At 37.2% G+C, this 25,752-nt stretch overlaps 1 protein-coding gene across 6 annotated transcripts in view; it reads left to right on the plus strand.

Moving 5' to 3' along the window:
- Window positions 1-488: 488 nt before the first annotated feature.
- The window catches only part of LOC121732973 (double-stranded RNA-specific editase 1-like), a 32,542-nt gene continuing 7,278 nt past the window's right edge, over window positions 489-25,752 (plus strand). For 2 of the 6 annotated variants that reach the window (XM_042123022.1, XM_042123026.1), the window contains exons 1-5: window positions 489-623; window positions 1,706-1,767; window positions 3,558-3,665; window positions 25,026-25,097; window positions 25,352-25,457. In XM_042123022.1, the coding sequence (XP_041978956.1) occupies window positions 608-623; window positions 1,706-1,767; window positions 3,558-3,665; window positions 25,026-25,097; window positions 25,352-25,457 (364 nt within the window). In that variant the 5' untranslated portion in view covers window positions 489-607. Of the gene's footprint in view, window positions 624-1,705; window positions 1,768-2,935; window positions 3,174-3,557; window positions 3,666-25,025; window positions 25,098-25,351; window positions 25,458-25,752 lie in introns of those variants that run through there. The other 4 variants (XM_042123023.1, XM_042123024.1, XM_042123025.1 and 1 more) reach the window with 4 other exon arrangements.

Here is a 25,752-nt window from a genome sequence, read left to right on the forward strand (position 1 = left end):
TGGTGGTTTAGACGTACCTTTCGGCGGGAAAAATTTGGTTTTAGTGGCTAGTGGATTTCTTAGTGGATTAGATTATTTAAGTTAGTGGTAGCTTCGACGTTAAACCACTAGAAGAACTGAACAAGTGAATGACAATGATTCCTCTGAAGACGTTCATCTTTACTCTTTAGTTAAGTATCTACTTATACTAAATATATATAAAAAGGAAAACTTTAGTTACCTATGTACCTATGTACATTGTACATAGGTAACTAAAGTTTTCCTTTTTGTAGTAACAAAAATAATTATTTAATCATAATAATAATAACATTGTTGTTGTATTATCTTCAAATTATATTCAGATAGGTTGTTGTTGTCTTTACTTTATTTAGTAGAATTCTGGTGGTTTGAGAGGCCATTTATGATTTAGCTTTTAGCGGTTTCTGGTGGTTTACGCTGCTGAATTTGGTGGGTTAGTAAAAAAAAGTTGGCAACACTGGTTACGAGCGTCCGCGGTCGCCTGCCATTGCTGTACCTACGAAAAGGTTCTTGTGGCGACTACAGCTGCTAGTTTATTGGTAAAAATCTTTAACAGAACGTGAAACGTGAAATTTATAAATATTTCAACATGTCCTACAATAAATGTAAGTATTTTGATCTTACAATAAATTTTTCTTCATTCAATATCCAAAGAACGAAGCCAACGTCGCCCGCCATTAAGCCGGACAAACCTAATAAATCAATAAAAGCATATTTTGTTGATTAGGACTGAGTTTTCGTAATAATGATTTGAACAATAGCCAATATATTATGTCTAATTTACACCCTCTCCTTTAACAAAACGCAGAAAATTACATCCAACAATCTAGACGGGCATTGACCTAACCAAAAACCTAACTTAGACACTTCCTTTTCGCCTCAGGGCCCGCATCCGGCAAAAATAAGAAATTCACTGTATTACACCACCCAAAATATGGCTCCAAATAACTAGATCAAGTACAAGGACATATCTAGCTAAGCAGCAATTTGAATTTTGAAGTAACATTTTGAGGTGGTGTACCACCACCACAAAATGTTACTACAGTGAGTGTCATGGGCGCCGGCAGGGGGGTGCCAGGTGGTGCACTTGCACCCCTTGGGAATCTCGGGATCAACAGGAATTACTGAAATAAAAAGCCGTCCGTAACCTTATACCATGCCGTACTAAGATAGTTCGTAATGATTCTGAACTAAATGTATTATGTTGACGTAAATAGACAGTCACTGTTGTTCGTAAAAAGAAAAGAAGGAAAACTAAAATCTGCACACCTTGGAAACTATTTCTGCTGGCGCCCAAGGTGAGTGTGTGTGGTAGGCATGCACTATATACATGGGCGTACCCAGGTTCTGGGCCAGGGGGGGGCAAATTACCCAGGTTCTGGTGCGGGGGGGGGGGGCAAATTACCCAGGTTCTGGGCCAGGGGGGGGCAAATCAGATTTTTCATTAGCTAGGTGCTTATAAAGAATAAAAAATTCATAATTTTTAATTGTAAAAATATTGTATTGCAAACAAATGGCAAAAATTAGTTTTCTTAATTTTTATAGATAAAAGTACTTAGTAGGGACGTCAACATGATCCAGGGGGGGGCAGCTGCCCCCCGCCTGCCCCCGCCCCCCCTGCCCCCCCCCCCCCCCCCCCCCCCCGTTACGCCCATGACTATATACAAAACTTTATATTTAATTCCAGACAACACTCGTCAATCTGGAGGACGCTACAATACTCCCGGCCGCTTTGTCCCTGCTGGCCAGGTAGGAAAATATCTTTTTCATAATATTTAAAATAGCCCGGCTTTCCTTACAAAAAAAGTTCATTACAATATGACTATACTTTGCTGAATTTTTTATGACAGTTTTCATAGATTTAAAACGATTTTCAGTTGTTTCATTGCTTTACTCCTACTTTCTAAACAAGTAAGAAGAGTATTATTAATAGTTGGGGAGGGGAAGAGGGGATTTTGGGAGTAGCTCGAGCGTGTCAGATTAAGCTTGCATAGGCTTCTGGCATGTGTCTAGTTATCATGGTATAGAAATCAGATTTCTCAAGTGGTGGGTAAATTTTTTTTTTTTTTTTATATATTGAAATGCGTATCTGTCAGATTAAGATAGGGGATGTTTAGTATACCCCAAAGAAGCTTCCATATGAAGCACTGACGATTCACTGGTTAGGTAAGCCTGTAGGGACATTTTAAAATAATATAAAAAAATAAAGCTTCATATTTTCTTAACTAAGCTTTGCAGATGTTTTATTTTGCTCTAAACTAAATGATTTAGTCCTTGTTGTCTAAAATATATTTATAATTTACCTAAATAAGCAATTATCTGAATATATTTTCTTTTTAAAAACTTTAAAATGGCTGCAGTTTCTGAACCCACCGCTAAAATAAAAGAAACACTCTTTTTTTTTTTTTATCAGCTTTACCTAATATACAAAACCTACTAGGTCTCCATGACGCTCGAGTGACTACAAAAATAGCACCCTCCCCTCCTCTACTATTATACTCCAACCACATCCACAAAAATCTTACAATAGACAAACTGTCTAATCGTATTTGCATTATACAGCACAGGAGAGCCCATATTCCGGAGCTGGCTGCCAGTCCTCTGATTAGTTACCAGTCTTCCTCTGGGTGTGCCAAACTATGCCTGACAAGTTGTACAAGGTGCAAACACAAGTTTGACATCTTATATGACATGTACCTACCGAATAGGTCAAATTAGACATTATATTCATTAACAATAACCAAAACACATACCTCAAAAAGATTATATAATGTGAAATAATGGCTTGATTGGGTATGTTAAGTGGCACTGTGTCGGCCGTCCAGAGGGAGTCTGAGGGCCGAGAATACACTATGGCCGTGAGCCCAAACACTCGCGGACATACAGGCTTCTCTAGACTTAAGTAGACAGTAAGCTGCCACACTTGCCTCCCGTGCCCACGGCCTGCCGTAATTGCAACAGAACTGAAATATGGTTTATAATATCTGCCAGTAAAATTACCTTATTCATATCTCTTTTATGTCATTAGTAGAAGAGCTATGACACGGATGTCATTTTACTGACTGAGATTAAAAATCTGAATAGAAATGAGCATCCATATAATGTTACAATTTTGGTAGTGCTGGGTCATTTGAGGGATTTGTCGGTTTATGTTGGTGTGTACACATTCTTGTTGTGTGAAAGTTGTATGAAAGGCATCTGTCAATTCTACTATTCATACAATCTTAATTTTACCACAGTGTTTTGCCTACACTGCCTAACAACATAATTCATGTTGGTAGGCAGTGCATTACGGCTCCCAAATAACATTGTAGTATAATTTAGACTTCGTAAAAAACTTTTTAATTTGGATATAGACCTGGTACAATGTTGTAGGATTTAGATTCTTTCACACTAAGTTAAATGGTTTCAAAAAAAGTTTTAAACAGCTATCGTCACAGTATTAATCTTAAAAGAATTACACGTCAGTGTGTATGGTGTATGAATGTGTGTGTTTGTTGTGAGTGTGTGCGCACCACCAACTCGGCTGCTGTCGCCAGCTGGGGACGCCGCCAGCCAAGAGCTACGAGGTCCCGGAGACGCCGCAGCAGAACTTCGACAACACACAGTTCAGCACTCAGTTCAACAACGTCGTCTCTGTGAGCAACGTAAGTACCACAGGATAAAATTCTTACTATACTCCACTCGGGCTAGCTTGTCGCAAGCGGTCGTTGACTCCCTGTCAAAAACTTGTCATTTTCCATATAAAACCACAATTATTGTGGTTTTATATGGAAAATGACAAGTTAGATAATGTTTATTATAAACAATATCTGACACTTCATTGTCGATTGCGGTTTAAGGAAAATGACAAGTTTTTGACAGGGAGTCAATGACCGCTAGCACAGTATAGCAATATGACATATCCCTACAGTAGTGAAACGAATGTACTTGCGCAGAGCAACGGAGGGGTACCCGCGGGGAAGCGGGCGGCGCGGGCCCGCGTACACAAACTCGCGGAGTTTGTGTACCTGCGCCCACAGGGGTTACGTTGGCGCGTTGTCTACGAATTTTGTGTTGTAAAACGAGAACTTATCTTATAAACAATGGGATATTATAATAAATGTTCAGTGTACGGATGTAAATCTGATTCAAAAAACAAAAAGGGTTTAAATTTTCATAAATATCGGCTCACAGTTTACACTAATATTGTGTTGGCCTTGGCGGCATGTATTTGCATCTCTGTTTTATTGTTTACGTTGTAAGAAGTGTAACAAGGAGAGAAACAATATAGAATAAATTAAAAATCTGTCAAATACCCTGTTACGTATGTTTTCATAATTTATGGGATAAATTAATATTTATAATATTTTTAGCATCATCATTGATCAACTATACAGGGTGTCAAAAGACCGATTCCGATAACTTCGTGGGGTTATTATAGGGCATGAGATATATCCATTGGTGCAAGAAATTTTCATGTAATCGCCAGTTTTTAAAATAGTCAAAATTTTCAACACGCAATGTATAATGCGTGCAGTTAATGCGCGATAATATCGCCCGCCGCCGATGAATGAAACCCCGGGCCGAGCCGGCCCCCCCGCGCCGCCCGCGCCGAATACCGCGCGCGCGGCTCTGCGCTACTCGTAGTCATGAGTTAAGACAAAACAGCTGATCGTGGTGTGTCCTATACCCTAGCCCGTAGGTAGTGAATAAACTACCAATATTGTAATGATTATTAAATTACAATAGTTTTCACGATTTAACAAAATGTTACAATTTATTAATTACCGTTTCTCAGGTTTTTACTCAAAAATACTCAGTTTTTACTTCCGGCCAAAAAGGAAAAGAAATCATAATTCACATCCGATCATCATCCGATTTACACATCTGTAAAAATACATACACAGTTACCTACTGCACCTCTCAATACCTATCAATGGAAAACATACGTGATAACATGTTCACTGACCTGTGATCAGCTGTCTGCTTTTATGAAATGCAGTTCGAACTGTGTTCCATGATCCATCTAACTCGATGTAGATTGCAGAGTTATTCAACACTTAACAAAAGTAATTACAGGAGACATTCCAATTCTTTAAACACTTTTTATTGCACTGTTTAAACCGCACTATCGTCTATCGACGACGATGTTCACCTGTTCCTTAAAGCATCGCACATTCATCGGACGTATCTTGTCACGGCCCGTTATTAATTACAAACATAAAAAAAAATTGTTAACAATACACAAAACAAGCAATAATATGACATCTAAACGTAAAATTACAAAACTTAAACAAAAACGTCACAGTACCTACACCAGCACGGCGCGTGTTAGACAGCCGACTGAACAAAATTGAAGAAAAAACTTTGTAAAATAATAGGGATGTATCCCTGTGCAATGTGAATATTTTGAGTAATCGATAATTTTTTTATCGATAAATCGTATTAATTGTTTTACATACGAGTACGTATTGATTACTGTCAAACTAAAAATAAACAAATACCTACTCAATATTAAGAAAAGCGACAATAATTAAAAGTTATTTAATTAATTAGGTATTAAAGTATTTTAGACGCGCATAACGCGTACCACGGTATAACAATCACTTTATCACGGTAATGTAGGTATCGAATTTAAAAAAATGAGATGAGATCTACTAAATAATAGTTATAATTTTTATTATTTAATGGTAATTTAAATATCGACTAAATAGTATTGAATTTATAGGGTACAACACTTAGATTGTCCTTGAAATGGATTAGCGACACGTGCGTCGGGCACCTGCAGAGCGGCGCGCTTTGTCGGCGCCGCGATCAAAGCAAGCCGCCGTTCGGTGTCTTTTGACTACTTCCGAAAGTCGATACACGACGAACATTATTTCAAAAATTAAAATAGATTTTTTAATTTAGTAGCCATTTGAGCATTGAGGTAATAGGTTGTTAGAGTTGTTAGGAGATAAGTTTGATTTTTTAACAATTACTTCAAGTATCAAAACGTGGTAGTAGGGTATTGTGTAAAGTGTTAATAATTGATTATTATTTCAGTTGTAATAAAATACTTTGTGGTGTGTGTTTTTGACGTTCTTGGTGGTGACTGGTCTTATTGCTTGGTGTTAAGGACTATTTTCAAAATGCATTAAGAAGTAAGAACACTTGAACTCAACATTTTTCACGTAAGTTAATTGCCAGTTTTATGTATGAGGTTTTTTCGTGTATCATCTGTTATTTCGAGTGATAAGTGACGATTGCGGATAAACAGTTCATCCGCATAGGTTTCGTTACTTACGATGAACTTTTTAACTAGTCTAATAATCTTAGAAGTTTGCCATACTGTCGTAAGTTGTTACACATGCACAGACAGTTACTTACAGTTTTCTACATGAGCTACCATTAAACTCTTAACACTGCAAGTAGCTTAGATGAGAGGTTTCATGGGTTTGAAATTGAAAAGACATACATTAGGGTTTCTGTGTGTTCTGTCGTAAGTCGTAACTCGTAGTGTATCGTCATTCGTCGCATACGACCTTTCGACTTAGCGTGCGTAGGGCGGAGCTAACAGCTGATTAACGCGGTCAACGTTCTCGGGTTTGTACTCGGAACACGAGAACGTTGACCGCGCGCTTGCAAAGGCTTATTGGGGTAAAAATAATAAAATTTAAAAAAATATTTTAAAATATTTTTCTATGTGGTTTATTATCATGTTTAAAGGGTTTTAATTATAAAACAATAAAGAATAAAAAATTAAAAAAATTAAAAAAAAATTAAAAAAAAATACATATTCGTAATCAGAAAATGTAGTATAATCATACCCCAAAGTTATCGGAAGTGGTCTTATTACACCCTGTATATTATTACTAGCTGTTGCCCGCGACTTCGTCCGCGTTAGCATAGTAGATCACATCCCAACTCCCTATTATTTATTATACAAAAATATTTAATGTACAGAATTAACTTTCCTACGATTTTATTATACATATATACTTAGATGTTCCGCGTAGGAATTTTACGCTACCGTTCATTTTTCCGCAAAAAATAGCCTATGTCCCTTCACGTAGCCTATTCTTCATGTTTGCCAAATAACATAAAAATTGCTCCAGTAGTTCTTAAGCCCTTTCAAATGATTTCCCCCGTTTTTTTCATATTTTCCACTATTTCTTTGCTCTTGTTAGTTATAGCGTGATGAAATATAGCCTGCTAGTTGTTGCCCGCGACTTCGTCCGCGTGGACTTCAGTTTATAACGCGCGATGTCAACAAAATTGGTGTCAAAAGCTTTTATAAAAAAAACCCTGGTACCCCTTAAATCAAAACAGCTGTGCAGTGTGCACATAATATTTCATTTTTAAAATTAAACTTTATAATATTTTATGCCAAATTTTAAAGCTTATTTAGCCCCCCCAATTACACAACCTTACCCATAAACTATTTATCATTGATAGGTTTAAGGTTACGTCACAAAATACTGACTTATTAAATAACGTAAAAAAGAAATAACAATCGAAAAAAATCGAAACTCGAACGTATTATGATACCACCTCTTATAGAAAGATGTTGGGCAAGCGTTAGCGCGATGTAAGAGACGCACGGCGCCATCTAGTATGAATTTTTGGAACTAACTTAATTTGAACAAATTTTCGTATTTTCACCCCCTTACAACCCTTTTTTCCAGTAAAAAAGTAGCCTATGTCCTTTCTCAGGCTTTAGACTATCTGTATACAAAATTTCATTACAATCGGTTCGGTATTTTTGGCGTGAAAGCGAGACAGACAGACAGACAGAGATACTTTCGCATTTATAATATTAGTATAGATAGCCTTTCTCGATAAATGGGCTATCTAACACTGAAAGAATTTTTCAAATCGGATTAGTAGTTCCTGAGATTAGCGCGTTCAAATAAGCCCTTTCATATAATTTCCCCCGTTTTTTCCACATTTTCCTCTATTTTTTCACTCCTATTAGTCTTAGCGTGATAAAATATAGCCTATAGCCTTCCTCGATAAATGGGCTATCCAACAGTAAAATAATTTTTCAGATCGGACCAGTAGTTCCTGAGATTAGCGCGTTCAAACAAACAAACAAACTCTGCAGAATTATAATATTAGTATAGATAATATAGTTATATATATATATATATATATATATATATATATATATATATATATATATATATATATATATATATATATATTTAAATCGCCGAAGACTTGTTGCGTCTTTTCAAAGTCGAACCCTATGGCGTCTACCATTTCCAATGACTTTTTAATTGTTATTCGTGCGAATATAGTTACATTGCTGTCATGTGAATTCTATTGTCGACGAGAAATTTTGTTTACGTACGAAAATTAGATATTCAATTTGAAATAATTCTCGCTGGTTTGTTGCTTCCGTTCTCGATGGAAATCATGTGACACATTGTATATTTTTGTATTCGTTCCATGCATTTAATCGTTTTTCCTACATCCATTTAAATGTATGGTTATATTGATACCGTATATTGTACTATATTAATTCCATGCATTCTACTAATTAAATGACTCCTTCCTATATTTGAGATTATATCGGTACCGTATATTATTTTTGTATGTACGCTATAAACTGTTGAGTTTGTTGCTTCCTCCTAACCTTATATGTTATATCGATACATACATAGGTACCTATATAATAGATCCCAATAAATTCATTGCGTGATGTGGTCTCTGTCTACCCCAATGAGGGACAGGAGTGACGATATGTATGTATAAATAGAGAATCATCCCTCTTTATGAAGTCGATTAAAATGAAATACTTATTTCTATAACTTGGAGTACATAACAGACATTAAAAACAAGTTATCCCTATATTACATAGATTAATTAAATTTTAAATTATAATTAGGTAAGTCCGCTAGGCTAACTAAAAAATATTAAGGATAATTATGATAGATATGATCATTTTATTTATGTGAGCGTGTTTCTTCTGAACTTAAGTATGAACACAAAATAAAACAATTGTTTCGGTAGTAGGTATTTTTAAGTTTTATTGTTTAAAATTAAGTAGGTACAATAATAAACCCATAGTCATAATAATCAAAGTGTCGGACAAATCAAATACACCGAAATAGGAACATAAAAGTAATTTAAGAAATTAACAATTTTAAGAACGACCAGTTGAGAGGCTAATTTACTGTGACATTGACTATAGTTAACTTGTGTTTGTAAGCAATACTAGTTTTCAATCGTGGCTCTGCCCACGTGACAAGTTGATAAAATTTAACAAATTGAAATTCGTTATTAGCCGCTTAGGCGTTAAAAAAATAAAACAAAAATGCTTAGAAAAATATTAACCTGAAGAATCACATATCAGACATACCTATCAGTACAAAGTCTCAAAAAAAGGCCCTTTAGGCGTCGAAAAGAAAAATAAAAACGTTTAAAAAATTATTAACGTACCTATCAAAAATAAGATAAAACAGTCCAAAATCTCAAAAAATTACACAACTACACAAAAATTACACAACAATATATATACTTTGTTTGTAAATTTAAATTATGGTTATTATCTATAATAGTACCTATTATTTCTGTTTATTTGTTTTGTACAAAAAGAGGACGGTATTTGATTATAATACAAGTTCACAATAATAATAAATTTTTTCGTAAGTAGTAGGTTAACGCGCGCGCGTAAACAAACACGACGCGACGTTGCGTTCTGTGCTGTGATAGTCATAGTCAATCATGGTTGTCGTGATTGATGTAGATCGTTTCGATCGTTTTTTGTATTGTTTATTGTATCTTCTTCTTCCTAGTCGTATCCTCATGGCTGAGGAACGTGACCACCAAAATTTGCTTTCTGGGATAGGGCTCTCCACTTGTCTCTATTTTTGGCCTGATGAAATGCCTCCTGGAACGTGCAGTCAGCAGCCTTGACAATCGCGTCTGTCCATCGTGTAGCCACTCTGCCTCTGCCTCTTTTCCCCTCTAATTGCCCAACTAGTATGAGACTCTCAAGATTATTAGGCTCCCGGCGGGCTATGTGGCCAAAAAAGGCAAGTGATCGTTGTAGACAAAGCGTGGACAGGCGGGTGGTAATTTTGAGTTGCTGAAGTATAGACGTGTTGGTCCGGTGTGCGGTCCAAGGGATGCCGAGCATTTTACGCCAGCACCACATTTCAAAAGCGTCAATCTTAGCTCGAGTACGTGCTTTTAGTGTCCATGTCTCGGAGGCATATAAAAATATTGAAAAGATTAGGGAACGCATTAGTGTTATTTTTGTGCTACGATAGATGTTCTTATTCTTCCATATCTTTTCTAAGCGCCCAACCGCAGATTTAGCCATCTGAGCCCGTCGGACAACCTCCCTCTCGCAGTTACCATTGTTGCTAATCAACGATCCCAGGTAGACAAACTCCTCTACGGGTTGGAGATCTTGTAGTAAGGATGTCTTTTGTATTTGGTTCAGCTTATCAGTTTGGTTTTATTGCGATTGATTTGGAGGCCAAAGTCTCGACTAATCTTTTCGAGCCGCGCTAGAAGTTCAGCAAGTTTCACTTCGCAAGTACTTATAAGCGTGGTGTCGTCAGCGAACCTTAGGCTGTTGAGAAGGTATCCGTTAATTTTAATACCATCCTCCCAATCTTCCAACACTCGACGCATTATATATTCGCCTACGAGGTTGAACAGCTGTGGAGAGAGGATGCAACCCTGTCTGACACCACGCTCTGTAGCAAACGGCTCTGACAGATCATTGTCTAATCGCACCCTTGATCGACCTTCCAGATAGAGGTTTTGTACCAAAAATATGAGATGATCGGGGACGCCCAACTCTCTCATCACCTCCAGCATTTTGGACCAGACGATGCAGTCAAAGGTCTTAGCGTAATCCACAAAACAGAGTACTATTGGGACATTGAATTCTCTGCTCTTTTCTATCAGCTGACGGATGTTTAGGATTTGTTCTCGGGTACCCCTGCCCTTTACGAATCCCGCCTGCTCTTTGGATATCTGTCTAGTTATATAGTGTGCCAATCTGTTATTTATAACATGGAGAAGAATCTTACTGGCGTGTGAAATAAGTGAGATGGTCCGATAATTTCCACACTTTTTAGTCGACCCTTTCTTATGTAGTGGTATCACGAGAGATTCTGTCCAATCGTCTGGCCATTGTCCTGTTCTCCATACTTTAAGACATATTGAATGCATTACTCTGATTCCAGACTTACCCAAGCTCTTAAGCACTTGTGCCTGTATACCATCTCCACCGCAAGCTTTTGTTTTGAGCTTATTTATAGCTGCTTCTACTTCATGGAGAACGATGTCGGGTTCTTTATCTGTAAAATCTAATCTAGTGTCAGGTTCATCAGCGTCATATTTGTACAGGTCTTGGCAGTAGTTCCTCCATCTTGTCATCACTTGGTTCTTGTCTAAAATCAGGTTACCCTTTTCATCTTCTATGTTCCAAGATTTTGATTTTCGTTCCCGTGTGAGAATTTTTACCTTTTGGAACATGTCTCTTGGATGTAGGGTATCAGAGTGTGTTTGTATATCTCTACATATGGAATTGATATATGCATTCTTGTCATGTCTACAGAGACGCTGTACTAGTGAGTCAAGTTCAGAGTATCGCTGATGTTCTTCCTTTGAACGAATTCCTCCAGTCTTTAGAGCCTTTCTTTGTGCGATTGCCTCCCAAGTGGTCATCCACTCAGATCTAGGGTGTTTTACTTTCCGTCCATTTGTGATTGTTCTAGTTGTCTCTTCTAATGCGGCCTTAAGCTGATTCCATGATGTATTGGCTGAGTCAAATGGGCAATACGTTTCACTGTCCAGTCGAGTTTGTAGTGTGTCCTCAAAAGCTTTCGCTTCTTGTGTTAGAAGAATATTTTTGGATGGTGGAGGCTTTGAAACTACTTTGAGGCGGACTCTGTATTGAGCTATTAACAGCTGATGGTCGCTGCCACAATCTGCACCCGGAAAAGTCTTTGAGAGAGTTATGCACGACTTCCATCTGCTGCTGATTAATATGAAGTCAATCTGATTTTTATGACCTGTTGGCGATCGCCATGTCCATAAGCGTCTTGGATGTTGTTTATATGCCGTGTTAGTTACGAATAGCCCTTTTTCAATGCAAAACTCTAACAACATCTCACCTCGACTGTTGGGGGCTCCTAAGCCGTATTCCCCAATAACATTCCTTAGGTGTTGATCATTATCAGTGTGCCCTATCTTAGCATTAAAGTCTCCCAGGATGATAGTACATTCCTTCTTTGGTAACGCTTTGCAGGTTAATTCTAGCTCGTGGTAAAATTCCTCCATCTCTTCTTCGGTGGCTGCAGTGGTCGGCGCATAGACCTGTACAAAGTTAATTGGGTGTGGATGGGCTGAAATTTTTAAGGATATAATTCTATTGTTGATGGTATTATACCCCAATACCTTGTCTCGTAGCCAGCTAGCAACTATGAAGCCCACACCACTAAAACTATTGTCTTGCCTGTCAGAGTAGATTACCATATTTCCTTCAGGTGTGATGTGGTATCCGTTATCTTTGACATGGGTCTCACTCAATCCTAGTATAGCCAGATTATAGCGCTCCATCTCCGCTTCAACAACTTCGATTTTTCCTGGCCTTAAAAGTCGACGGACATTCCAGGTTCCTATTGTTATTGCCCTTCCCTTGGGTGTTAGTTTGCTAGAGTAAGATGTTATGTTTCCAACAGTAGCAGAGTTTCTGCAAGCAGCCTGCTGGTTAACTGACCTGCAGCCGGTAGCCAATTTCACACCAGTCGGCCCGGAACCAAGCTGGCGCCGAGCGTTAGTCGGGTCGCATGACATCATATTATCTCTGGTGGCGTTCTTAATCATGGTGGTTTTCTTGGGATTATAGTCGCGGTAGTTTCCCGTTGCTTTCCGCGCTAGACTTTTTGAGGGTATTTAGTCCTCAAGGCCACTACTGCCTAGGAGTCAGGTTATCATATCCGCCGCCTGAGACTCGGCGTTGTTACTCGTTTAGCACCACCCGGGGGACACGTGTAGGGTAGTAAAAGGTAATTCCTACGGACGCGAGTAACCACCGCCCCCGTTTATTGTATCAAGTTTGATTAATTTTAAACATTGATTTGATTTGTAATCTAATTTTAATTGCCTGAAATGTAAAATCAGCGATATGCGATCAAAGGGTCCGGTGGCTTTAACACAGGTTATACTGTAACCTAGCTAAGCTGCCAGTTGCGATCTTAACATTCTAATATAAAAAACCATTGAAAATAAAATAATTTGCATGTTGTAATTGTCTAGATTAAGGTTTTTATGTTATCGAGCTGAATAAAAGTACATTATTATTATTATAAGTATGCCATCACAGTTACTATAAATCTTGTCAAGGGTGTCGATTTATGAATGAAGAAAGTCAAGATTAAAAAAAAATCTCAGAACACTGTACAGTGTACAGCCTAGCCCATGACCCGGTAACCACTTGACGTTGAGTTTCGATGCACTTGTTTGGGCTATTTCACTTCTCATTACCGTGGCTTTCTAATAGCGAAAGAATTATTTAAATTGGTTCAGTAGTCTCGTAACTCGTAAGTTAAATAGTAATAAGCAAACGATTAAATATTTCGTCTCTACAATATTAGTAAGTATAGATATTTAAAAATACATTAGTCCCAACCCAATTCGCAGTCTAAACTCAGTCACTGATGGGCTTTTGTTTAAAATATACAATAGGTAAGTACTTATCAAAGAAAATCATATAGGTAGGTATGTAGGTAGGGACATAGTAGTTAATACAATCGATCCAAAATACTTTTAGACAGGTAAGTATATAAACAGTTCAACAACAAACAGGACACTGGACGTCAGGATAATGATCGTAAATTGCATATTTATTTGTAAATAAATATGCTGCACCAGAAAAATGAAGATTTATAAAGCGATTTTATGTTCTTTCGTTTCATAGGTAGAACAAAATGATTTGTAATAATATTGATATTATTCTTGGTCGTTGCACCACAGTTAAAACATTTTTTTTTTTTGTATTACAAAATGGGTCGATGGCCAAGGCCTTATTTTGTCTTTAAAATAGTTTTTAAAATCACTTCTTTTAAAAAAAAACGATCTACATCAATCACGACAACCATTGACACGACAATCTAACACTGAAAGAATTTTTCAAATCGGACCAGTAGTTCCTGAGATAAGCGCGTTCAAATAAGCCCTTTCAAATAATTTCCCTCCGTTTTTTCCACATTTTCCTCTATTTCTTCGCTCCTATTATTCTTAGCGTGATAAAATATTGCTTATAGCCTTCCTCGATAAATGGGCTATCTAACACTGAAATAATTTTTCAAATCGGACTAGTAGTTCCTGAGATTACGGCGTTCAAACAAACAAACAACCTCTCCTGCTTTATAATATTGAAGTGTAGATAACATTTTTACTACTTTTCTTACTATTCTACTACTATTTTTCGAAAATGTGTCAAATAACTACCTAATTGTAATATCGACATTGCATCGATTCGATATATTTGTTCCTGTTTTCCTGAAATACAGTTACAGATTTGATCATTATTCTGAATGATCGTCATTATGTTTTTAGGGCTATTCAGGAAAAAGACGTTCAGGAAAATGAGGAATTCACTAAATTCGTTTATAATTAAGTATTGATATAAAGAAAATTATTAAGAACTTAGAAATGTTGCGGGCCTTTATAACTTGGTATAAAAAAAGTAGTGAAAAACAGACAAATGTTGGCACACATCGAGAAATGTAAATGACGTCTTATTTGGAAATTTTTGTACAACGTATTTCAAAGAGAGAGAGAGAGAGCATATTACGAAGACCTCTATCCACACCAAAGCACTGCGATCAAATAAAGTGAGCCAGCAGATTTTATCGCAAAATAGGTTTCAACCCGTCACGTTGAGTATATCGGCAAGGCATTCAAAACAAACAATGCGCAGGACAATGACGCGAATTTTATGAACATTTTAAAAATATAATTTTTAGTTATTTAATGTAAGTTGATGTGTTATTTGTTGGTATCGGATTCTTCTCTTCTTTATCTTCAAATTAACATTAAAATTTTAATCCTTGCTAGCTCATTTTTTTTTATAAATAATAAATTGTAAGCGGCAGTATCGAAACGACACGCAAAAATTTCATAATTTGGTACTTTTTTTTATAATAACTTTTGAAATATTAACTCTACTTTCAAATAGTTTTAGCAGCATTTTTGTAAGTTAATTAGACATTGAAATGTGTAATGTTACATCAAATTTACGAAGGCGTTGTGAACCCAACTTTGAAGACATGAATTTAGTCTCTCTCAAATATTCGCCCCACTACACAATATTTATACTACAAGCGTCATTACGTCCGCGCTGGCCGGCAAAAAATATAAACAAAAACATGCCCTTGCATGTCGCGTGCGAACTCCGCCCCCTCGCCTCTGTCACCCCCGCGTCTCCTCTGGGACGATGTCGTTTTGTGGGACGTAATTAAATCACACATTAGAATTGATAAAAACTTTATTATATACAGGAATCCACATTATCGGCGTGTTATACGTAAACAAAGTATCGAATATACGCCACCGATATACGGCGCACAGTAGCGACCTCCAAAATTCGCGCGCCAAATAGCGGAACTAAGAAATACGCCGAAAAGCACTCCGGTGACAAAACAACGTCCATGCCAATATTTCACCCAGCCATTGTACTAACCTTAACACTACTTCTGGCTGAATTTGAGAGATGGTCAATCTTGCGTCCGTATACAGGATGCAACAAGTCAGTCGGACGCAATATCATCGGTAAAAACCGCCATGTAGGACGTAATATCAACTCCGGGGTGGAAATATATATATATATATATATATATATATATATATATATATATATATATATATATATATATATATATACTAGCTGTTGCCCGCGACTTCGTCCGCGTGGACTTCAGTTTATAGCGCGCGATGTCAACAAAATTGGTGTCAAAAGCTTTTATAAAAAAACCCTGGTACCCCTTAAATCAATACAGCTGTGCAGTGTGCAAACAATAAGTACTTCATTTTTGTATGTTAAACTTTATATATTATGCCAAATTTTAAAGCTTATTTAGCCCCCCAATTACACAACTTTACCCATAAACTATTTATCATTGATAGGTTTAGCCCCAATTTCACCAACGTCTGTTAGTGTTAACAGCTTGTTAAAATATCCTGTCTTCTCTTTCATTCATATGAAAAACGAAACAGCTAACGTGATACTAATTCGAGCATTAACTTTAACAGTCGTTGGTGAAATTTGGTCTTAAGGTTACGTCACTGCCTGCACAGATAAAGTACTGAGTTATTTAATACCGTAGAATAGATATGACAATCGAAAAAAATCGAGACTTAAATGTAAGATGATACCACCTCTTATAAAAAGACTTTTGAGCAAGCGTCAGCGCGATGTAGAAGACGCACGGCGCCATCTATTATGAATTTTTTGAACAAATTTACGACCCTTACAACCCTTTTTTCCAGTAAAAAAGTAGCCTATGTCCTTTCTCAGGCTTTAGACTATCAGTATACAAAATTTCATTACAATCGGTTCGGTAGTTTTGGAGTTTGGCGTGAAAGCGAGACTGACAGACAGACAGACAGACAGAGATACTTTCGCATTCATAATATTAGTACAGATTATGTGCACACTGCACAGCTGTTTTTGGGTATTTTGATTAATTAAGGGCCGCGCTACACCGGAATGGCAGCGGCGAGGCGAGCACTTTCAGCGCTGCCATTCCGGTGTAGCGCGCTGCGCGGCCCTAAGAGGGGTACCACTTACCAGGGTTTTAAAAAGTTTTTAAATTTGACACAAATTTTGTTGACACCGCGCGCTATAAACTAAAGTCCACGCGGACGAAGTCGCGGGCAACAGCTAGTTATGAATAAAAACAATAATATATAATAAAGTAGGTATGATTAGTTCTGTTATAATAATGAAGTAAAAATAAAGCGCCATCTGTTTTCATATATTAGAATTAAAATGTAAAATATTTTCTGGATGGAATATAGGCCAACACAACACACTCGAACTCCTTAGAAATGCAGTAGGAGTTCTATAAGATCAGATAGATTGATTATTATTATAGCAAGTGATAATATTATTAAACATAATATTCTAACGTATTAAAAACTATAAACAAAAACATAATAACTAATAAGTATGATTAGTTCTATGTTACAACGAAGTAAAAAAAAAGCGCCATCTGTTGAATCGTATTAGAACTAAAATGTTCATTGCATCGCGTCGATATATTTCTGGATTTTTTATAATATTATACATAAAATATATTTAAGATTTTTGAAATATTATTTTAATACACATCCAAGACCCAGGAACATTGAAAACTTTTTGTTCCGCCTGCGGGACTCGAACCCAGGACCCCCGGGATGAGCGCTGGCCACGCGCAATGCGAAGTAATTTTCATCGATATTTTCATGGAAATAAGATATTTTCCCACATCAAAATGTAGCCTATGTCCTTTCTCAGACTCTAGAATAACTGTGTACAAAATTTCATTGCAATCGGTTCAGTAGTTTTGGCGTGAAAGCGAGACAGACAGACAGACAGAGAGACAGACAGACAGAGATACTTTCGCATTTATAATATTAGTATAGATATATATATATATATATATATATATATATATATATATATATATATATTTAAATCGCCGAAGACTTGTTGCGTCTTTTCAAAGTCGAACCCTATGGCGTCTACCATTTCCAATGACTTTTTAATTGTTATTCGTGCGAATATAGTTACATTGCTGTCATGTGAATTCTATTGTCGACGAGAAATTTTGTTTACGTACGAAAATTAGATATTCAATTTGAAATAATTCTCGCTGGTTTTTTGCTTCCGTTCGCGATGGAAATCATGTGACACATTGTATATTTTTGTATTCGTTCCATGCATTTAATCGTTTTTCCTACATCCATTTAAATGTATGGTTATATTGATACCGTATATTGTACTATATTAATTCCATGCATTCTACTAATTAAATGACTCCTTACTATATTTGAGATTATATCGGTACCGTATATTATTTTTGTATGTATGCCATAAACTGTTGAGTTTGTTGCTTCCTCCTAACCTTATATGTTATATCGATACATACATAGGTACCTATATAATAGATCCCAATAAATTCATTGCGTGATGTGGTCTCTGTCTACCCCAATGAGGAACAGAAGTGACGATATGTATGTATAAATAGAGAATCATCCCTCTTTATGAAGTCGATTAAAATGAAATACTTATTTCTATAACTTGGAGTACATAACAGACATTAAAAACAAGTTATCCCTATATTACATAGATTAATTAAATTTTAAATTATAATTAGGTAAGTCCGCTAGGCTAACTAAAAAATATTAAGGATAATTATGATAGATATGATCATTTTATTTATTTATTTATTTATAAATTCTTTATTTGCATTATAAACTATATAAAATAACAAAAACAACATTAGGCAAGGAACATAGCAAATAGGCGGCCTTACCGCTTTCAGCGGTTTCTTCCAGGCAACCAAAATATGGTGGCAGAAAATAATGTTAAAGTACTAAACTTAAACAAAGAAAAAAAAATACACACATACATACATACATATACACACATATATACACATACACTAAATACAATATATTACACATAATAAAATAGCCAAATGAACTACACAAATTTACACAGATATAATAAGGTTAAAAAAGACATGTTGATATAATTACCTACATTACATTAAAACCTACATTATAAAAAATAAAAGAACATTAAAATAATTGTACAAAAAACACCAAGAGTTTTACAAGGACTGAGCCTGATCTAGGTAGTGTGCTTTCAAACGTTTCTTAAAGATGTTAATTGATTCCGATTTTTTTATAAAATCGGGCAAGGAATTCCAGAGACGAATAGCGGAGATGGTGAAAGAAGAATCGTAGAATGAAGTATTGTGAGAAGGAAACGCAAGAGTCAGTTTGTTTGCAGAGCGAAGTATAGGATTGTCATGACCGAGGAAATTGAATTTTACTTTGAGGTAGTTAGGAGTAGAAGGACTAAAAAGGATGTTGTACAGTAAGTGAAGTATGTGAGAGTTTCGACGCAACTTGATCGGGAGCCATTCGAGCTGAGATCGATAATTAGAAACATGGTCAAACTTTCGAAGGCCAAAAATAAAACGAATACATAAGTTTTTAAGGCGTTGAAGGGAAGAAAGAAGATTTTCGTTTATGTCACTGTAGCAGACATCATGTGAGCGTGTTTCTTCTGAACTTAAGTATGAACACAAAATAAAACAATTGTTTCGGTAGTAGGTATTTTTAAGTTTTATTGTTTAAAATCAAGTAGGTACAATAATAAACCCATAGTCATAATAATCAAAGTGTCGGACAAATCAAATACAACGAAATAGGAACATAAAAGTAATTTAAGAAATTAACAATTTTAAGAACGACCAGTTGAGAGGCTAATTTACTGTGACATTGACTATAGTTAACTTGTGTATGTAAGCAATACTAGTTTTCAATCGTGGCTCTGCCCACGTGACAAGTTGATAAAATTTAACAAATTGAAATTCGTTATTAGCCGTTTAGGCGTTAAAAAAAATAAAACAAAAATGCTTAGAAAAATATTAACCTGAAGAATCACATATCAGACATACCTATCAGTACAAAGTCTCAAAAAAAGGCCCTTTAGGCGTCGAAAAGAAAAATAAAAACGTTTAAAAAACTATTAACGTACCTATCAAAAATAAGATAAAACAGTCCAAAATCTCAAAAAATTACACAACTACACAAAAATTACACAACAATATATATACTTTGTTTGTAAATTTAAATTATGGTTATTATCTATAATAGTACCTATTATTTCTGTTTATTTGTTTTGTACAAAAAGAGGACGGTATTTGATTATAATACAAGTTCACAATAATAATACATTTTTTCGTAAGTAGTTGGTTAACGCGCGCGCGTAAACAAACACGACGCGACGTTGCGTTCTCTGCTGTGATAGTCATAGTCAATCATGGTTGTCGTGATTGATGTAGATCGTTTCGATCGTTTTTTGTATTGTTTATTGTATCTTCTTCTTCCTAGTCGTATCCTCATGGCTGAGGGACGTGACCACCAAAATTTGCTTTTTGGGATAGGGCTCTCCACTTGTCTCTAGTTTTGGCCTGATGAAATGCCTCCTGGAACGTGCAGTCAGCAGCCTTGACAATCGCGTCTGTCCATCGTGTAGCCACTCTGCCTCTGGAGGCAGAGGCTGGGCAATTAGAGGGGAAAAGAGGTTTTCCCCTCTAATTGCCCAGCTAGTATGAGACTCTCAAGATTATTAGGCTCCCGGCGGGCTATGTGGCCAAATAAGGCAAGTGATCGTTGTAGACAAAGCGTGGACAGGTGGGTGGTAATTTTGAGTTGCTGAAGTATAGACGTGTTGGTCCGGTGTGCGGTCCAAGGGATGCCGAGCATTTTACGCCAGCACCACATTTCAAAAGCGTCAATCTTAGCTCGAGTACGTGCTTTTAGTGTCCATGTCTCGGAGGCATATAAAAATATTGAAAAGATTAGGGAACGCATTAGTGTTATTTTTGTGCTACGATAGATGTTCTTATTCTTCCATATCTTTTCTAAGCGCCCAACCGCAGATTTAGCCATCTGAGCCCGTCGGACTGAGCCTCTCGCAGTTAACATTGTTGCTAATCAACGATCCCAGGTAGACAAACTCCTCTACGGGTTGGAGATCTTGTAGTAAGGATGTCTTTTGTATTTGGTTCAGCTTATCGACGTACATCAGTTTGGTTTTATTGCGATTGATTTGGAGGCCAAAGTCTCGACTAATCTTTTCGAGCCGCGCTAGAAGTTCAGCAAGTTTCACTTCGCAAGTACTTATAAGCGTGGTGTCGTCAGCGAACCTTAGGTTGTTGAGAAGGTATCCGTTAATTTTAATACCATCCTCCCAATCTTCCAACACTCGACGCATTATATATTCGCCTACGAGGTTGAACAGCTGTGGAGAGAGGATGCAACCCTGTCTGACACCACGCTCTGTAGCAAATGGCTCTGACAGATCATTGTCTAATCGCACCCTTGATCGACCTTCCAGATAGAGGTTTTGTACCAAAAATATGAGATGATCGGGGACGCCCAACTCTCTCATCACCTCCAGCATTTTGGACCAGACGATGCAGTCAAAGGCCTTAGCGTAATCCACAAAACAGAGTACTATTGAGACATTGAATTCTCTGCTCTTTTCTATCAGCTGACGGATGTTTAGGATTTGTTCTCGGGTACCCCTGCCCTTTACGAATCCCGCCTACTCTTTGGATATCTGTCTAGTTATATAGTGTGCCAATCTGTTGTTTATAACATGGAGAAGAATCTTACTGGCGTGTGAAATTAGTGAGATGGTCCGATAATTTCCACACTTTTTAGTCAACCTTTTCTTATGTAGTGGTATCACGAGAGATTCTGTCCAATCGTCTGGCCACTGTCCTGTTCTCCATACTTTAAGACATATTGAATGCATTACTCTGATTCCAGACTTACCCAAGCTCTTAAGCACTTGTGCCTGTATACCATCTCCACCGCAAGCTTTTGTTTTGAGCTTATTTATAGCTGCTTCTACTTCATGGAGAACGATGTCGGGTTCTTTATCTGTAAAATCTAATCTAGTGTCAGGTTCATCAACGTCATATTTGTACAGGTCTTGGCAGTAGTTCCTCCATCTTGTCATCACTTGTTTCTTGTCTAAAATCAGGTTACCCTTTTCATCTTCTATGTTCCAAGATTTTGATTTTCGTTCCCGGGTGAGAATTTTCACCTTTTGGAACATGTCTCTTGGATGTAGGGTATCAGAGTGTGTTTGTATATCTCTACATATGGAATTGATATATGCATTCTTGTCATGTCTACAGAGACGCTGTACTAGTGAGTCAAGTTCAGAGTATCGCTGTTGTTCTTCCTTTGAACGAATTCCTCCAGTCTTTAGAGCCTTTCTTTGTGCGATTGCCTCCCAAGTGGTCATCCACTCAGATCTAGGGTGTTTTACTTTCCGTCCATTTGTGATTGTTCTAGTTGTCTCTTCTAATGCGGCCTTAAGCTGATTCCATGATGTATTGGCTGAGTCAAATGGGCAATACGTTTTACTGTCCAGTCAAGTTTGTAGTGTGTCCTCAAAAGCTTTCGCTTCTTGTGTTAGAAGAATATTTTTGGATGGTGGAGGCTTTGAAACTACTTTGAGGCGGACTCTGTATTGAGCTATTAACAGCTGATGGTCGCTGCCACAATCTGCACCCGGAAAAGTCTTTGAGATAGTTATGCACGACTTCCATCTGCTGCTGATTAATATGAAGTCAATCTGATTTTTATGACCTGTTGGCGATCGCCATGTCCATAAGCGTCTTGGATGTTGTTTATATGCCGTGTTAGTTACGAATAGTCCTTTTTCAATGCAAAACTCTAACAACATCTCACCTCGACTGTTGCGGGCTCCTAAGCCGTATTCCCCAATAACATTCCTTAGGTGTTGATCATTATCAGTGTGCCCTATCTTAGCATTAAAGTCTCCCAGGATGATAGTACATTCCTTCTTTGGTAACGCTTTGCAGGTTAATTCTAGCTCGTGGTAAAATTCCTCCATCTCTTCTTCGGTGGCTACAGTGGTCGGCGCATAGACCTGTACAAAGTTAATTGGGTGTGGATGGGCTGAAATTTTTAAGGATATAATTCTATTGTTGATGGTATTATACCCCAATACCTTGTCTCGTAGCCAGCTAGCAACTATGAAGCCCACACCACTAAAACTATTGTCTTGCCTGTCAGAGTAGATTACCGTATTTCCTTCAGGTGTGATGTGGTATCCGTTATCTTTGACATGGGTCTCACTCAATCCTAGTATAGCCAGATTATAGCGCTCCATCTTCGCTTCAACAACTTCGGTTTTTCCTGGCCTTAAAAGTCCACGGACATTCCAGGTTCCTATTGTTATTGCCCTTCCCTTGGGTGTTAGTTTGCTAGAGTACGAGTAAGATGTTATGTTTCCAACAGTAGCAGAGTTTCTGCAAGCAGCCTGCTGGTTAACTGACCTGCAGCCGGTAGCCAATTTCACACCAGTCGGCCCGGAACTAAGCTGGCGCCGAGCGTTAGTCGGGTCGCATGACATCATATTATCTCTGGTGGCGTTCTTAATCATGGTGGTTTTCTTGGGATTATAGTCGCGGTAGTTTCCCGTTGCTTTCCGCGCTAGACTTTTTGAGGGTATTTAATCCTCAAGGCCACTACTGCCACACGTTTAGCACCACCCGGGGGACACGTGTAGGGTAGTAAAAGGTAATTCCTACGGACGCGAGTAACCACCGCCCCCGTTTATTGTTTCAAGTTTGATTAATTTTAAACATTGATTTAATTTGTAATCTAATTTTAATTGCCTGATATGTAAAATCAGTGATATGCGATCAGTAGTTGGGAAAGGGTCCGGTGGCTTTAACACAGGTTATACTGTAACCTAGCTAAGCTGCCGGTTGCGATCTTAACATTCTAATATAAAAAACCATTGAAAATAAAATAATTTGCATGTTGTAATTGTCTAGATTAAGGTTTTTATGTTATCGAGCTGAATAAAAGTACATTATTATTATTATTATAAGTATGCCATCACAGTTACTATAAATCTTGTCAAGGGTGTCGATTTATGAATGAAGAAAGTCACCAAGTCAAGATTAAAAAAAAATCTCAGAACACTGTACAGTGTACAGCCTAGCCCATGACCCGGTAACCACTTGACGTTGAGTTTCGATGCACTTGTTTGGGCTATTTTCTCATTACCGTGGCTTTCTAATAGCGAAAGAATTATTTAAATTGGTTCAGTAGTCTCGTAACTCGTAAGTTAAATAGTAATAAGCAAACGATTAAATATTTCGTCTCTACAATATTAGTAAGTATAGATATTTAAAAATACATTAGTCCCAACCCAATTCGCAGTCTAAACTCAGTCACTGATGGGCTTTTGTTTAAAATATACAATAGGTAAGTACTTATCAAAGAAAATCATATACGTAGGTATGTAGGTAGGGACATAGTAGTTAATACAATCGATCCAAACTACTTTTAGACAGGTAAGTATATAAACAGTTCAACAACAAACAGGACACAAATGTATGATTCCAGCTCGATAAACGAATTTTGGCACAACGGAGTTACCGGTGCATACGTTTTCTGTAAAGTGTTGATTCAATTAAAGTTAAGTAATCATTTAATGTCTCTGAGTGTGACGTTTAAGTTCCTAACCCTCTTACAAAAGAAATATGTAGTCAGTAAATTACTCAGGAATTATGCCTCTGTGTGCTATTCGACGGAGAGCTGGCAACCAAATTGTGCATGTGGCTTCAGCTGTATTAAAACTCCCTTTAGCTATTTCCCTGAACAACCTTTGTTGATAATCTGTGTGTATGTAATCCCAAAAAAGCCAACACAGCTGAGCCCACATGAAATAATAATAATTTTGCTACTTTTAATTAACGCTGGCAACCCCTTGTGGTGGGACCACCCGATCGATTTTAAATTTTTTTTGGGTGCACAGGAAGTACAGAGCAGCTGTTTGGAAAAAAATATAAGCCACTGAACCTACATTTTTTTCCCCACCCCACTACACCCACATCCATCGCCCACGGCCTACCAGCACACAGATTATCAGAAAAGGCTGTTCAGGGAAGTAGCTAAAGGAAGTTTTAATACAGCTGGAAGCCACATGACTGATTTGGTTGCCAGCTCTTAGTCGATAGTTATTATAGTAAGGGCCTGTTTCATCACTTCCTGATAAGTCTATCCACCAATTAACTTGACAGTTCAAGTATGGAGAATCTGTCAAAAAAGTTGTGAATAGCCTATTACGCACTTTATCAGAAAGTGGTGTTACAGGCCCTAAGTTTTTATAAGGGAGATCGCAGAATCTCCCTAATTGTTTTACTCAATTAAGTTTTATAATGATTTTATGTATATAGCAGCAGCAACCACAAACACCGCAAACACCGAAGCCTTTCAACAACGGAAACTTGACTGAAATTAAACAAGATGTGAGTACAATAATAATTAATAAGTAACAATAAACTACTTCATAAACATTCAAGACAGATTTCAAAGACCTTTGACTTAAAATGGCTTTGCAATCATGTGGCTTAAATAAAATCAAAGATTTCAGCTTTGTATACAGTATATGTAAAACTAAGGGTTATGCTTTACATTTTAACCAGCACATTATCAGACATTAATTTTAAGCCAACATATCGGTCTCATAGAAACTTAATTAAACAGACGTAATTTTCATTGGCAGACATCTGAAATGGATACATCAGGCAGCGGCGAGCAGCAACAAGTGTCTATGGAGGAGGACGCCGCCTCCAGGCCCCACTGGATGAAACCCAAGCTGCAGGGAGGTAATATCATCTTACACCCTGTGATATTTGTTTCCTCAAGATTACCACGAGTCACGACTCGACTCATTTTTAATCGTCTAGAACAGGGGTCACCAAATGGCGCATCCGGATTCCGGACCGCCGACCCATTGTGTGCGGACTGCGGACCAAGCATGTTCAAAGATGAACTTGTTAAAAATAAATTTAGGTCTCTACTTACTGATCTCCAGGATTTAATGTCAATAGCTTGCACCAATTTCACTCCAAACAAGCAACGAAAAATTGTCACTTTTCTCATTGATAAGTATGTAAATAA

Source organism: Aricia agestis, chromosome 13 (assembly GCF_905147365.1).
Source record: "Aricia agestis chromosome 13, ilAriAges1.1, whole genome shotgun sequence".
NCBI classification, from domain to species: domain Eukaryota; kingdom Metazoa; phylum Arthropoda; class Insecta; order Lepidoptera; family Lycaenidae; genus Aricia; species Aricia agestis.